The sequence below is a fragment of the Ursus maritimus genome, unplaced genomic scaffold (assembly GCF_017311325.1).
Source record: "Ursus maritimus isolate PB19 unplaced genomic scaffold, ASM1731132v1 scaffold_10, whole genome shotgun sequence".
Taxonomy (NCBI): Eukaryota; Metazoa; Chordata; class Mammalia; order Carnivora; family Ursidae; genus Ursus; species Ursus maritimus.
Window position 1 is genome coordinate 14616162 of NW_024423344.1, and position 16389 is coordinate 14632550.

The window sequence follows — 16389 nt, forward strand, 5'->3', positions numbered from 1 at the left end:
CTCCGCGGGGGGCGGGCCGGGCCGGACGGACTGGGAGGGGGAGAGAGAGGAGGCAGCGGTAGCGGCGGCGGCGGCAGCGGCAGCGGTACAGCTGCTGGGCGGGCACTGCCGCTCGCCGGGCAGCGGTTAGCGGCGCAGCCACCGCCGGGAATAAGCCTGGGAATAACCCACCGCCTCCGCCCGGGAGGGCGCCGGAGCGGGCCGGGCTGACGCGCAGGCGGGAGCGGGCCCGGCGCCGCGGCGCTGGTGGATGCTGGGGCTCCGAGGCGACGGCCGGGGGGCGGGGGCCGAGGCAGGTATAACGGTACCGGCGGAGGCAGCGCCTCTGCTCTTCCCTTCTCCCCAGGAGGGGGGCAAATGGCGAGCGAGAAGCCGGGCCCGGGCCCGGGGCTCGAGCCTCAGTCCGTGGGGCTCATCGCCGTCGGGGCCGGAGGCGGAGGCGGCGGGGGCAGCGGCGGTGGCGGCAGCGGGGGAAGCGCGATGGGAGAGCTGAGGGGGGCGTCCGGCTCCGGCTCGGTGGTGCTGCCCGCGGGGATGATTAACCCTTCGGTGCCGATCCGCAACATCCGGATGAAATTCGCAGTGTTGATTGGACTCATACAGGTCGGAGAGGTCAGCAACAGGGACATCGTGGAGACGGTGCTCAACCTGGTAAGGGAAAAGGCGTGCTCTCCATCTGCCTCCCAGCCCCCCAACCCCCCTCCCCAGCCTCTCGCTCCCACACACCTCCACCCCCAGGGTCGCACACGTTGCGCGTCCCTGGGAGCACCGATCGTCGGGCGGGTATTGCCCAGCGGGTGACCTGCCTGCGCGCAGCCGTAGCCACGCCACCACCCTGCTCTCCTCTGGTCCTCTCCTGCCACCTGAGTGCAGTGCCCAACTTAACACCGCTTATTATCACTTCTCCTGACTATGAGTAGAAATCATTCCTTGCGGTTCAGGTTTTGGGTCGACTTGAGAGTTTAGTTAGGGGGAGAGGAGGCCTCCTTTTCTCTGGGGTTCTTTCTTCTGCACTCTTAATTGTCTGTGGTGTCGCTCTCCGAGGATGAAAGCCTTGCCCCTGGAGTCTAAATTCCCCCGTGCTACTGAAATGTGAGAAGCGCATTAGCTCTAACTTGAGCAGCTGGGGTGTGATGTTTTCGAATGAGGAGAATGATGCAGTTTTGCATCTGCCTTTAAATATATTCAGAGGCTATGATGGAGAGTATTGTGACTGTATCTCCCACCCCCCCTCCCCGCCCCATCTCTTTTTAGGCAGCTTTCTTTCTTTGTAATATTGTCCTGAATATGCTGACCTCTTAGTCTTTTGTGTGTGTGTGTGTGCGCACACAAGGTGTTAAAATGTGAGGGCACCAAATCATACAGGTTGGTTTCTATGGTTGCCTTCTGAGAGCGTGGCATGGATAAAGACCAAAGGAAAGGTGTTAAATGCAGCCATAGGTTTTGGTTTCTTTCATGATAAGAAAGAGTTACTGCAGAACTGTGTATGACTTAATGTTTTGCGCTATCTACAGAGAGGCTAAGAAGCGTTCAAGATGTCACGGGAAGAAATGAGAAGAAATAAAGAGAGCAGAATCATAAATTGCGGATAATTAAGAGTTCATTTTTAGTTCATTTTTAATGTTTTGCAAATGCAGTTTTTGCTGCAGCAAAGCTTTTAAAACAGTTTCCTCTGCAATATCTAGTCTTTGACATACTGTTAAGGTAGGGTTTTGGAAGACAAGGCTTAAATCAAGAGCGATCAGTTGGCTGTTCTATTTGGTGTCGAATCACAGAAATATAAAAATATGCTTACAAGGGGATTTTATAACACCCATGTAGTCTGATTTTTCAGCCAAGCAATTATTTTTATTTGATCTACTGGAAAACTGAGAGAAAGCTGCAGCTACAGCAGTGGTGCCCCGAGACATGGATTAATGTCTACGGTTTATGAACCTCTTAAATTCACAGAAAAGTTAAAGCTGCCTTTTTTCCCCTTTTTTGCTAGTACGTCAAGTCAAAGATAGGAGATACGTATTTGCTTTGTTGTATTATTACTGTTTAAATAGAATACACCTCTTTCTACTCTGTCTACCCTTCAAATAAATCACCACAAAAGTCATTGTAAGTTTAGGGGAATGTCACCTCCATACAACCAAATTCTTTTCAAAACAATAACAGAAATACTGTTTCTTGGTAGTTTTAATTTTAACCAGCTGCAAATAGGAGGTCAGTACTTGCCTTTTTAAAAAATAAGATGAAATCTCAAAATATGTTAGTATGTTAGCAGGTACTGTATTTCTGTAAATTTGAAAGAGCACATAGAAAGTTTTTTTTTTTCCAGTTTTCACCTAACCAGTACCATTTTTACCTTAGATGATGTGATATTAGGTTATTTTAGTAGCTATTTGTGTGCTTACTTAATACATTTGAACATGATAAGAGGCAGTAGAGCTCTCACAAGCTGGAAACTGATTTGAATGTGTAACCAGTTTGGACTCTGCAGCAATAGTGATGTATGCCAGATCAGTTCTTAACAGATGGGGTTCTATAGATATACAGTAGGTTAAGAAAGGAAGTGAAATACTTCTCTTGAGATAGAAAAGAAATTTAACTGTTTTACAGTGCAGTGAAAATCTGGCATGAAGTCTCAGTATGCAAACATTATGTTAGAGATTAACTTTACTGTTAAGCTTAATTGGAGTAATCAGAAATAAGGTAATACCGAAATGTTATATCCCAAATCCACATAAGACCTTGTAGCTGCATTGATTTTGGAATAAAAAAGGTTAGGTTTAAAATTTCTTTGTACGTATTTAAAGGATGCAATAGGTCTTTAAATGGAAACCTTTGGGGAAAAGAATATATGACAAAGGGAGCTCTTTACTATTAAGTTGTTAATTATATTGATTTTGGAATACAAATTGATCACTTGAAGGGTAGTATTTCTTGAACTGTAGGTTTAAGGCTTTATCTTTCTAATATATTCATGATGAAAATGTCATGTGAAAATTTAAGGTGATTCTGGAAATATTCGGAAATCATAGGCATTTAAAAATAATTATCAAAACTTAATTCTATTTACTTAATAAGTAAATCAGTAAAATCCATTTAGGGAATTCAGTGACTAGTTAGAAGTTGGAAGCCTCTAATATTATCTCTAAAATGACTTTTTTCAATTTTCAATCTTAATTTAAAACATTAAATTAAAAAAGTAGGTAAAAATAGTGAAATCTCTATCACAGTGCCATTTATGACAAAAAAGAAAGGAGGGGAACTAATGAAACTTCAAAACAGTTTCTACTTAAACAGTCTAAATTAGTCACCTTTGCCAAAATATTTGTCTATTTTTCCTGTACACCCGTATCTCTAGATAATATGAGAATACTAATACTTGGTTTTCGGGTGCTATTTCTCTCTTGCTTTGCCCAAAGAATTAAAAGTTTTGCTGAGTAAAGTTTAAGCATGCAGTGAAATATAGGGCTTCAACACAGCCATGGCTGTAATTTTCCTGCTTTTGTTTGGCAAGGTAGAGCTATTTCCATCACTCAGGTGGGTTGTGAATTTGTCAAAGAATCACCAATGTAAAGAGAAATAAGATGAATAATTTCTATTGTAGATATATTTTGTATAATGATACTGATAACTTGAAACATTAAAATATAGCACCCTGTGTTTATAGCATCAGGAAGATGAGTAAATTAAATTGTAAATAATGTTACGATGAGATTATATTGTCAAGAATTTTGCAGTGTAGCTGTGAAAGAAGCTGATCATCAACAAACTTTGACTTTAGGAAGAATTATTTAATATGGCAGTACAAGAGAGTGACTATAGATTAGGAATTTGGTTGCCTGTTTCAGTTATAAAATAGGCATACTGCTTAATCGAGTGCTTCCTTTGTAAACACCCTTAACATATGTTTATATAGGTTTTTCTTTCCTTGAAGTAAATGCTATGTAAATATCGTGTGTTCTCTGTTTATAACTTGAAAGTTTCTTTTTATCAAAGATTTTAATATAAACATAGTTTTAGAAAAGTTAAAATAGAGGATTGATATTTACTTAGTGAAAGAATTCAGGTTTGAATAGTTGTCTTAGGTAGTATAATTCTATAGCATTTAAAGTTTTTTTTTCACAAATTATAGTGTGATATCAGTGTATCTTGGAGAAAATGTTTCCTCTGATAATTTCATTTTTTTTTTTTCCATGTGAATGGCATATTGTATTGAAAGCAATACAAGATACTTTCCCAGGATTTTGTGGGCTAAGTTCCTCTCCTCTCTTGCATGTGAATCATAGTTTTTTTGTTAAAAGGGAATTTTTAAGTGATTCTCTTGTAAGTGAACGTGACAATAATTTTTCTTAGAGTTTTTTCATTTGCAGTTTGATAATCAGAATCATTTTCACTTTAAAGATACTTAGAATTTCACAAAAAGTATATTCTACATTTGAACTAAATTTATTTTAAAAGTATGTAGTTGCAACTTAGAGTCATGGTTTTAACAAAACCATATTTACTTATATTAAAAGAGAATTTCCTGCATTTTAATTTATACTGACATGTAAGTCTTGTCATATTAACTTGAATTATATTTTATTTTTGCCTTTGGGTACTGAAAGTTAAATTAAGAATGCATTTGTAAACATTAGAAGTTACACTATTAAGAGTTCTGAGATTTTCCACAGAAGGATTAATTTAGTCATGGAATGACGCTAAAGCAGTCTTGATGAGCCCTGAGAAATGTATAGAATTGTTGAATCGTTATATTGAACACCTGAAACTAATGTATCACTGTATGTTAATTATATTGAATAAAATTATATTGAATAAAAAAAGACAGTAAAGAGCAAATACTCTATAGCCAGATTATGATCAAGGCGTATTAATATTAAATAAGTATTTTGTATATTGCTAGTCAGTTTTGGCAAATACTGTGCTGTTGAATAAATGTGTCTTAAGGTTCTGTCTTGGCTATACTTTCTCCAAACACAGTGTAGAGAAAGTCATTGGTCCTAGCAGACTCACCCCCCCCCATTTTGGATCACTGATGTACTACTGTATCATAAAATTCAATCATCCACATTTTTACTGTTTATTTTAAATGTTATTTTGCATCAGTTTCATAGGCTTCTAATTTCTTGCCTGTACTTTTCATATCTTATGCATTGTCAGGTTTCATAGAACACTCTACTTTTGGATAGTGGGGGAACCAGTATCTCCTTATACAAAGATACACCTATCACTCTCTAGTATTGTTATTTTATTTATTTTTCTAGTATTGTTATTTATATGTGTTTCCCCTCCTATGCTGTGAACTCCTTGAGGGTAGGAGGCTATTTTATGCATACAGCTGGTCCTTGACTTAACCGATGGTTCAACTTATGATTTTTGACTTTACAGTGGTCCCAAAGTAATACACATTCATTAAAAACCATACTTAGAATTTTGATCTTTTCCTGGGTTGGTGATATGCAGTATGATATTCTTTCGTGATGTTAGGCAGCAAGTCACACCTCCCAGTTAGCCACCGGATCATGAGGGTGAGCAACTGATACACTCAGCCATCCTGTACTCATCCAGCCATTCTGTTTTTCTGTACTTTCAGCATAGTATTCAATAAATTACAGGAGGTATTCAACACTTTATTATAAGATAAGCTTTGTGTTAGATCATTTACCCAATTGTAGGCTAATGTAAGTGTTCTGAGCATGTTTAAGGTGGGCTAGGCCAAGCAATGATGTTCAGGATGTTAGGTGTATTAAATGCGTTTTTGACTTTTGATATTTTCAACTTACAATGGGTTTATCAGGACATAACATCATAAGTTGAAGATACATGTTTATCTTTTATATTTTCGGCTCTCGGGTAAGTTAAATGCATTTTGAGTAGGCAGGACCCCGTTCTTAGGCAGTAGGAGACCAGTTTCTCAAATTACAATCAGCAGTAAGGTCCAGACCCAAGATCCTGAAAAAAATGAGACTCATTGAATGCATTGCCAATTCTGTAACTAGAAATGTGTGTTGAATATGTATGCATTATGTATACCTTACTACATATGTAAATGTTATTTTAAACCGGCATGGTGGAAGAAGACTCTGATAAGAACTTTTCATTTCAATAAACCTATGTATATGTCAAATATATAAGCACATGACAAAGATTATGTTATTATCAGCAAAGAATACATATAATGCTTTGACTAGAAATTAAGAAGTATTGGGACACCTGGGTGGCTCAGTCGGTTAAGCATCTACCTTCGACTCAGGTCATGATCCAGGGTCTGGAATCCAGTCCCGCATTGGGCTCCCTGTTCAGCGGGGAGCCTGCTTCTCCCTCTCCCACTTCCCCTGCTTCTGTTCTGTCTCTCTCTCTGTGTCAAATAAATAAATAAAATCTTAAAAAAGAAATTAGAAAGTATTGTTACAATATGTCATATTACCAGGAATAGTGGACATCTCTTGTTTTTGTCTGTCTAGCATACATTTCCCTTTTTGATAAGGGTACTGCAGTTGCTTTTGAGGAACCACTTACTCACCATTCTTAGTGCAGCTGGTTTAGGTGGGCTGGGCATATAACCCAGGCATGGCCAGAATCACTGTGATTGGTTCAGGGATGAACATTTAACTCAAGGGGAGTCACAGGGTCAATCATAGGACTTGTGCTGAAACTCTGTTGGTGATGCTGAGTTGGTAGATTCATCCTGTAGTTGTGGGAGCCTGTATTAGAACTTGACTAAGTATAAAGAGAGAGAGAGAGAGAAATATATTCTTTTTTTTTTAAAGATTTATTTATTTATTAGAGAGCATGTGTGCAAGAGCCTGTGAGCATGTGCATGAGTTGGGGGGAGGGCAGAGGGAGAGGGAGAACCGGGAGCACTCCCTGCTGAGCATGGAGCCCAACGCTGGGCTTCAAGCTGGGCTCAATCCCAGGACGCCAAGATCATGACCTGAGCCGAAATCAAGAGTTGGACGCTTAACCGACAGCCACCCAGGGGCCCTGAGAGAGAGAAATATATTCTTGATTCTGCTTAAACCTCTGGAATTCCCTGTGCCTATGGAGATTATCTTTTAACATTAAATTCTTTCTTTTAAAATTTATTGTTGTTAGCTTAAAGTCATTTTAAATTGGAGCTTTGTCATTTATAAAAGGAAAGAGTCCTTTCTAGCATAGACTTTAGTAAATGGAAATGGGGTGTTGTAAGGAACAAGACCTTAAATGTTGAAATGGAGTATAAGGCAATGAGGACTTTGCTTTCCCCTACCAATTCCTTTTCAGGAATTACAGAGCAGCTGTTTTTTTTTTTTTTTTTTTTTTTTAATATTTTATTTATTTATTCGACAGAGAGAGAGACAGCCAGCGAGAGAGGGAACACAAGCAGGGGGAGTGGGAAGGAAGAAGCAGGCTCATAGCAGAGGAGCCTGATGTGGGGCTCGATCCCACAACGCCAGGATCACGCCCTGAGCCGAAGGCAGACGCTTAACCGCTGTGCCACCCAGGCGCCCCAGAGCAGCTGTTTTAAATTGTCACCTGTGTATCTTTGCCCATGGAATTACTGAGGCGGTAACTTTAAGGATACTGTAGTGTTTTGGCCACCTTTTTTGTGGCCTTTGATAATGTTTTATAAGAGGGCAGCTAGCCTTGTCGCAAGCTGGCATGCTTGAAAACGGAGAGGGAAGAAAATACTGTCTTTACAAGTAAGAGCAGCCCTTTCTGCCTGTAGCTACACATAGCAGAGAATCAGAATATCAAGAACTTTGAAGGTTGAAAAGCCTATTATTTATTTATTTATTTATTTTTTTACCCCATGCTAAAGTTGGTAAGAGGAAAGGCAGGAGTTTACATTAAAACCACATAAAATTTTGTTTTATAAGCTTCTCTCAAGCACCTCATGCGTTATACTCTCAGCTTCCTGAAGTAACAATCCAGTTCCTAAAGAGCTTTAAAAGCAGATGCTACTGGGGAACAAGTGAGAGAATAGCCTGTGCTTCCTCACCAGCTTATTGTTTCACATCACTTCAAGGAAAATCATTAAGCTGAGGGTAGAGGGGATGAGTACTGTGAAGGTCCGTCGCTGGGAGACTGAATATTGTTAGGAAATTGGAAAGACAGGAATCTAGATCGGCAAGCTATATCTTGACGAGATCTCTGGCTTTGATGCTACTTCCACCAGCTGACTGAAGTTAATTGACCAAAAATTATATTAAGTTTTTAGGAAAACTACTTCTAGAGTGACTTTAAGTCTGGTAAACAAAGACCTGTGTTCCTTTCCTTCTAAGGCAGTTCTAAGCTTTAGTAAGAGGAAGTGGGCTGCTAAAGCAGTGTAGCTGCTGCTGGACGGAAAATCTAAAGCTAAGAGGGTAAACGGACAAGTGAGGTCTGAGATGGTAGGAATGAGTACATCCGAATTGGCTGAACAAGGAAGTGTATTGCCAGGATAAGGAATTCTTGCTACTCTAACCAGTAGTGTATGGTGTATGGTGTATGCTTCAAATTAGTGGCCATGGTTTATCTTTGACGCTCTTCTAAGTGGGAATTATTATGTTCTTTTACCATCCTATATTAAGTATCTGGGAGATAGTTAAATTTATTGCGTAACTGTATGTTGTCAGATAATGAGGTACCACCAAAAAGAATGCACATTTGGACCTGACCAATTCATAGCACAAAGATTTTATTAGACTTGTAGCTTGATGCAGTAACTTGACATTGTCTTTATCTCTTCCTCACCCCCTGCTCACCCACTACCCCTTTGAGGTGATTAGTACATTTTCTATTGTGGCTACGGTAGTAACATTGTTAAACATGGGTATTAAAGAATTATGTACATAGAAAAAAGTGAATATATACATGAAAAATTAGGTATATACACCTTATATGCATATAAGTGTATGGGCAGCCAAGGGCTAGAATGTTAAAATTTTCTGTCAGTTTTGGCTGCATAACATCCATTTTTTTCTACTGCTAACAGTTCTAGATTTTTTGACACTCCTTTGGGGAGTCATCCCTTCTTGATTCTTTGTTTATATGGTTTGGGGTTTCCGTGGATTCCTTTCTGCTTTCCTGAATCAGAAACATAACCCGGACCTGGCTCATCAATAAAGCTTTTGGTTAAAAATCTAGCTGCACATCTGAGTAGCTTGGTAACTTCTTTAATTCTGTCAGAGGAAGGGAAAGATAACTGACCATTGGAGTTGGTAAGATGTTAGAATATAATTCTGTATTTGACTGGCAATCTGTCACCATGAAGCAGATTATGTTTGAGAATGGACCTATCACAGAGACACCTAGAACCAAGAGATAGATTACTAATGACATCTTTGGAACCATTCAGATCAGTCATATCCCCAGACTTTTCAGTGCATTAAGCTAATAATACATTTCCTGTTTTGCTTAAGCCAGTTTAGTTGCACCCTGTTGACTCCTGACCAATATCCTGAATTAAAAAAACAAAAAACCTTAGGTATTAAGTATTATAGGACAAGTCATAAGAAAAATATTAACTTGGTAAAGGACTTGGTATATTTCAAGAAAGAAGAAATATATATTGCTCATTAATATAGAAATTTATTTTCACTAACAACATAATAGTAATATAAAATGAAAAACAAGTGATTAAAAACAAAATTACCATTGTTTCCTAGGCATGCTTAAATAATCTTTTTTTTTAAGATGATTTATTTATTTGAGAGAGAGAGTGAGTGCAAATGCATAAGCATGAGCTGGGGGAGGGGCAGAGGAAGAAGACTCCCCTGCTAAGCAGGGAGTCCACCCCAGGGCTGGATCCCAGGACCCCAAGCATGACCTGAGCTGAAGGCAGACACTTAACCAACTGAGCCACCCAGGCGCCCGGATAAAGTAATCTTAAATGATGTTGTAGGGCATGTAAAATGTTAACAGCTGTTCTGAATGACATTTTAACCACATGTATCAAGAGATTTAAAGAGGTTCTTGTTATTAATCCTTAGTTCTTTAGGCTAAGGAAGAATTACCTATGGACAAGTATGAGGGATAAACGTAATTTTATGATATAAGAAAAAGTTGATAACAACCTAAACGTTCAACAATAGGGAAAGGTTAAATGAATTATCTTACATCCATATTATGGGATATCACACAGCCATTAAACTTTATGTGCCTCGGTTTCCTTATGTGTAAAAGGGGATATTTATCTCAAGGTGTTTGGGCAGATTAAATGAAATAATATATGGAAAGTGTTTGCTACACAGTTTATTTAGAGCTTACTATTACTTTTATTCTTATCTTGAGCCTGAGGATTATCTGATCATAGAAAAAAGATAATGATCTAAATAAAACCCAGCTGTTCTCTTTAAGTTTGCAGTACCTGAGCCTGGTGAACCTGTCAGAGAAGGGATCTCAGGTACTCACAGATCAGGCTCTCCTGGTGAAACACAGGAGGTCTGTTCTCCAGCATCCTGCATAGTCTTTATTAGTGCCTGGGCTAGTTTTTCCTAATTACCTATTTTGAATAAGGAAGATGGAAAACTGGGGAAGGAATAGACACGAGATAACAGGAGTTCCTTTGCCTGGAAGCACTTCTATCTCTTCCTTCCCTCACATGGCTGAATTTCACATATAGATGTAGTAGGACATGAATGGTATCCTAGTAAATAATACCTCCCTCTGGGAGTATTAGCTTTAATATTTAGAAGACTACTTGAGTAACAACCCTAAGAGGCAAGTTAGAGGATTAAAAACTATTTTGTGATCAGTTGTTTTGGAAAATTATATTAGCCTATGTGTTAATAGCTCCTAACTGTGTAAAATACACTTGTGAGATTGTACTGTGTTAACTAGTCCTCAGAATAACTTCTTGTTCAGATACCATTCCTTCTCTACAGATGTGGAAACTAACAGGAAATGTGAAGTAGTTAGATAAGGCTGTCTAAATATTAAGTAACAGAGTTGGGACTCATGCCTTCAGATTCAAAAGCTAGTCTTTTTCATTATTAAACAAAGTGAAGCTACTTAGAAATCATCCCAAAGGCCAGCAGTATATGAACAGATGATGTTAAAGGCAGGGTCCAGCCAGTCTCAGTGAGTTGGTGCTGTGGTAGGGAATGCTGCCCTTGGACGACTCAGGACTAGCTGTTTACAGGAAATCAAAATGAATGTAGGACAATTTGATGGATTTGTATACAGAAGTGATTTTAGCAAAAGCTGTATTGTGAACTATATATTTTTGAGTTTTTGGGGATAATTGGTTATACAGTATTATAAATGATAACTAATTTTGAATTGTTTACCTTTTCTTAGGCTAAATGTTGGTACTTTAGATATTACTTTGAACCAGAGTAATAGCATACATTAATATATTTATCTTATGTAGAAAAAGTAGATTTGTTATATATTAGTATTAGTTATATGAACTACCACATATATCATATTTGCTTGGTTAAAACAAATGAGTCACAGAAGGAATTATTCCAGGGTCTAGGTAACATAATTCCAGTAATGGTGATTCCTCTCTCAGTTTAAGAAAGTAAAGCAAATATTGATTAATAGCAAATTTTATGGAAGTGTAAATGTCTAGATATATTTGTCTTTAGCAAATACCTTCATTTTCTGAGAGAAATAACCCGCAGCTGATTTAAAGATGGCATATACATATTCTACTATTATCTTAAAAATTTTTACTTGTGGGGAGAGATTGGCATTTATTGATTGGGTTTGGTTTCATACCTTACGTTTCTAATATCCTCTCCCAAACCCTTTGAAGTAAATGTAGGTTTACTTTAATATAATAAGTAAACTATGGCTGAAGGTAAGTGGCTTATTCAAGTTTGCAAAGCAGTTTAGTTGGAGAAATGAGACTCAAAGCTAGATGTTCCACTTTCAGGTTCATTGCACTTTAAAATATACAGAAGCCTTTAATGATGGTGACGACAGTGATAGCAGCTTACACTTACTGAATCCTTACATGCCAAGCAGTATGTTAAGCATATGATGTGCATTATCTCATTTTATCATCTTGATGTTAATGTAAAATTTTCAGTGAAATAAAAAGTCGTCTAAGTTAAACCAAGTCTGGTATCTTAAAAGGGAAGTGTTTTCAGCTTCAATTATATAAGCAATATTTTATTATAAAATGTCATAAAATTATTTTACTTGATTTGTACTAATTCTGTATAACTTGATTACCCTTTCAAAGTCCTTGAATTTAAATTATTTAAATTATTTAAAAAATCTTATGAGATATGAGTCATCACTGGAAAAAATGTTTCTTTTATTATACCGTATTTACTGTTACTTGCTAAATAATTATTGCTTTTCTCAAGTCATCATATTCTTCCACCTTTTTCTAAAGAACACCTACTTGTGTTTCAAGATTTAGTTCTCATCCCCACTTAGGCCAGACGTACCTTCCTTGAGCTCCCCCTAAAAGCTCTTCCTTCTATCTTCTGCTCTCCTATATCACTTTGTACATACCTCAAAGTCAGCACTGCACATTCTATTTTAAATATTTGTTTACTTGTCAGACTGCCCTAGAGACTCTGAATCCCTTGAGATCAGAACACTGTGTTATTCACCTTGGTTTCATGAGTACTTATCGTAGAATCTGGAATTTTGTGCTGCTTATTGAACTTGTTTTTGAAATGAGGACTTTTCCACCTTTGATATAGTTTGCTTTTTTTGGTCATTTTTGACTTGGGTATAAATCTTGTCTACACAGGCTTTTGTGGTTTTTTAATTTCTATGTTTGCCTCTTTTTTAACATTTCAATTTTTATTTTCTCGGGGTGGGGGGGAATATCTATGCATGGTTTATGTTTAAAAGAAAATTTAAATTTGAAATGTGTTGTAGGGTCTTCAGATCTGGGCAATAGCCTGACTCTATCACTTGCTTAGGCGGGGGAAGAGGACCAAGTAGGTTAAGATCCTGTGGTCTTTCACAGGCTAGGAATTAACACCTAGATTCCCAGACTCTTCGTCCGGTGCTTTTTTCATTTTATCTTGGTGCCTAGAGTTCCACTTTGCCCAGCTCATTTCAAATAGAAGCATGCTTTTTTGTTTGTTTGTTTTGCTTTTTTGTTCTTGTTTTTGTATTTTTTTTTTTCACTCAGGCAGGCTCAGGATACTTAAAGTGATGATTAAAGAAATTACTGGGTAATCCTAACCTAGTATTCTATTGCCAGAGTAAAGATACTCATTGGGCGTATGAAAAAGAATTACATAGTCCCTCCCTTCAGTAACTGGAGGTTCAGCACAAGACATAGAAGAATAAGCAGATAAATTACAATGGTAAATAGTGATATTACAAAGGTTTACATAAAATGCCATGGAAACAATGGATCCACTAACTTTCCTTGGAGGATTCTAGGAAGGTCACATTGTTAGGTGACTTTTGAACTGGAACTTGAAGGACAAGCAACTGTTTCCTGGGATAAAAATGGCAAGAAAGAAAAGCTTTCTACAAAGAGGGGATAGCTTGCATAAGGACACAGGTCATGAGGACATGTTTTCATGGTTTTGTCCTCTAATGTTAGCTATAATCTACAGTAAGACCAATTTTATTTCTTTTTATAGAAGTCCCCCTATTTTTATTCCATGAGTGTTCATATTTTTTTTTCCCCTCTCAGTCTTGGTCAGGGGAGGTGTAAAATTTATTAGAGTCCAATTCAGTGAATTATTTCAGGAGCTGTATGTATGTATGTATGCTTATTTGTACTCACCCAGACTTCTGCTAAATTGGCTCTTCGACATAGAGGGATATATCTTTTTCGTATCAACTTTTCCTTTCTTTTGACTGTTTAAAGATACAGTATTTGTTATACTGTTGTATAATAATTATGTACACATAGTAGGCATTCAATAAGCACTGGATGAATAACCTATAAAAATAAAGGAATGGGGTGCCTGGCTGGCTCAGTTGGTAGAGCCCATGACTCATAATTTCAGGGTTGTGAGTTCGAGCCCCACATTGAGGGTGGAGAGTACTTAAAAAAATACAGTCTTTAAAAAAAATAAAGGAGTGACTCATACTGGCAAAGTGTATTAATTTTGAGTGTATCATAACTCAGAAGGGAAACTTAAGCTGAATAGATAAAATTTAACTGATGGTATTGACTTCTATTTCTAGTACTTTTTGAAATGTGTAATTGTACTTTTAACGATACTGATGTTTTGCTCTTACTAAAAATTAATTATTTGGATATGAATTTCATGTATGTGCATTTGAATACTGTTTTCCTTAATGCTTAGTTTGGCAGGGATTTCTATGAGTGGTAAGATAACTTGGGCTTTATGAGCAGCTAAGGAGAGCTGCATACAAGTTTGCAAAGTCTCCATTTCGTTTAGGTCTTGCTAAAAGAAATGGACTTTTCCCTTTAACACCTTATAGCCATATGTATGAGACTAAGATAATAAAATAGATGTAAGTTGTGTTACCAGGTATTTTCTAAAACATGTTGTTCATTTATTTCCAAATTGCTATGTTCCCCTACTGTCCTCATCTCTGAAACTCCCTAGATAATTTTCAGGGAGCCACCATGTAGTTTAATGAAGTATTCTCTTGAAGCTGTAACATTTAAAAATGTTGTTTACTATATCCAACTAGGAAGGAATGTAAGTGTTGTTGTTGGGAAATTAATGTCTCCAAATGAATCTTTTTTTTATTAACATTTAAAAACTATTTCTGATATGCTATATTAATTTAGCTACTACTTTGCCATATCAATTTTTAAAAACAATGTTATGCATCGGGTGCACTTATTTTCTTTCTTTCTTTCTTTCTTTTTTTTTTTTTTTTAAAGATTTTATTTATTTATTTGACAGAGATAGAGACAGCCAGCGAGAGAGGGAACACAAGCAGGGGGAGTGGGAGAGGAAGTAGCAGGCCCATAGCAGAGGAGCCTGATGTGGGGCTTGATCCCATAACGCCAGGATCACGCCCTGAGCCGAAGGCAGACGCTTAACCGCTGTGCCACCCAGGCGCCCCGGGTGCACTTATTTTCAACAAATAGGCGTATCTTAATAAAGAAAATGTATTTTTAATGTAGGTGATAATTGTGGCTTTAGAAGTACTTAAGAATTTTTTTTTAATTTTAATTTTTTCAAATGTCATTACTGCTAGGTTTATTTCAAAGCTAATTCAGCTTGTTCAAAGTCTTTGTGTCTTTTTTTTTTTTATTGTGGTAAAATATACATAGGAGAAAATTCACTGGTATAACTGTTTTTAAGCGTACAGTTTAGTGGTACTACTAGTACCTTAACATTGTTGTGCAACCACCACCACCATCTATCTCCAGAACTTTTTCCATATTCTTCAACTGGAACCCTGTACCGATTAAATAGTAACTCCCTAGTCCTTTTCCCTCAGGCTCTGGTGACCACCATTATACTTTTCTGTCCCTGTGACTTTGACTGTTCTGGGTACTTCATGTAAGTGTAATCATATAGCATTTGTCCTTTTGTGTCTGGCCTATTTCACTTAGCATATGTCTTCAAAGGGTAAGAGTTTTTTATTCAAACCAGTCTCCATTGGCAACACAGATAAGATACTCAGGAGCCTATGTTTGTATGTTACATTTATAAATTCATGATCTGCATGATCAGTCTCTTTGTTGACGGAACCAAAGGAACAGAGTCTCCAATAAGAAAAAGTAATTTCTATATGACTCAGGTTCTTTACTCCTATTTCTTGAATATTATGTGGAATAGAGATATGTAGACTATAGTAGTAGTTCTTTAAAAATTTACTCTTTTTCTCTCATTTGCTTTGTTCCCATAGTATAGCTGCTTTTGATCCTTTTATTCTGGAATTTGTCAAAAAATCAGCATATAGTTCTCTGTAAATTCTTAGTATTCCTCTTTCTTCTCTTTATATTACAAAGCCTAAAATAATTTACATTTAGACTGGTAAGGCAGTCTCAGAGGTGGGGGAAGTGAAGAGACTCAGCAGGCCAAGCCAGAATTCTCTTGAGTAGGCACAGGGAAAGACCAGGGACCCTCACACATGAATAATTCTTGTCACCTAAAAAATTAATTAATTATGGAAGACAGCAGCTAATTTGTTACAGTGATTTCAGTTTCTTATGGAATATTCAGTAGTGATTTTACCTCAATTCCTCCTCCTTCATTAAAAAAAAACACCTGTGATTTATTTTTCCTTAAGAGGTTTTTTTTAATGTACTTCCATTAAACAATCTGTTTAAAAAAAACAACAAACCTTTTCTCTAAAATTTATCTGTCGTGTTACCTACCTAGTTACAAGCTTCTAGAGAGCATGCCCGTATCTGTTTGAACTCATTTTAAATAATACACAGCTTCTGAAGATGACTGTTTAGTTTTAACTCTTTTTTTCCTTTGTTTTTAAGAAATAACATAATTTATCTATCTTCTTTAATACCATTGCAGTATAGGCCTAGCTTATCTTTTTTCTTTCAAAGAT

The 16389-nt window shown here is 37.4% G+C and overlaps 1 protein-coding gene across 1 annotated transcript in view; it reads left to right on the top strand.

Annotated features, from left to right (window-relative positions):
* Positions 1–357: 357 nt before the first annotated feature.
* The window catches only part of NBEA (neurobeachin), a 664295-nt gene continuing 648263 nt past the window's right edge, over positions 358–16389 (top strand). The window contains exon 1 of the mRNA XM_040622005.1: positions 358–651. Within this exon, the coding sequence (XP_040477939.1) occupies positions 358–651 (294 nt within the window). The remainder of the gene's footprint in view (positions 652–16389) is intronic.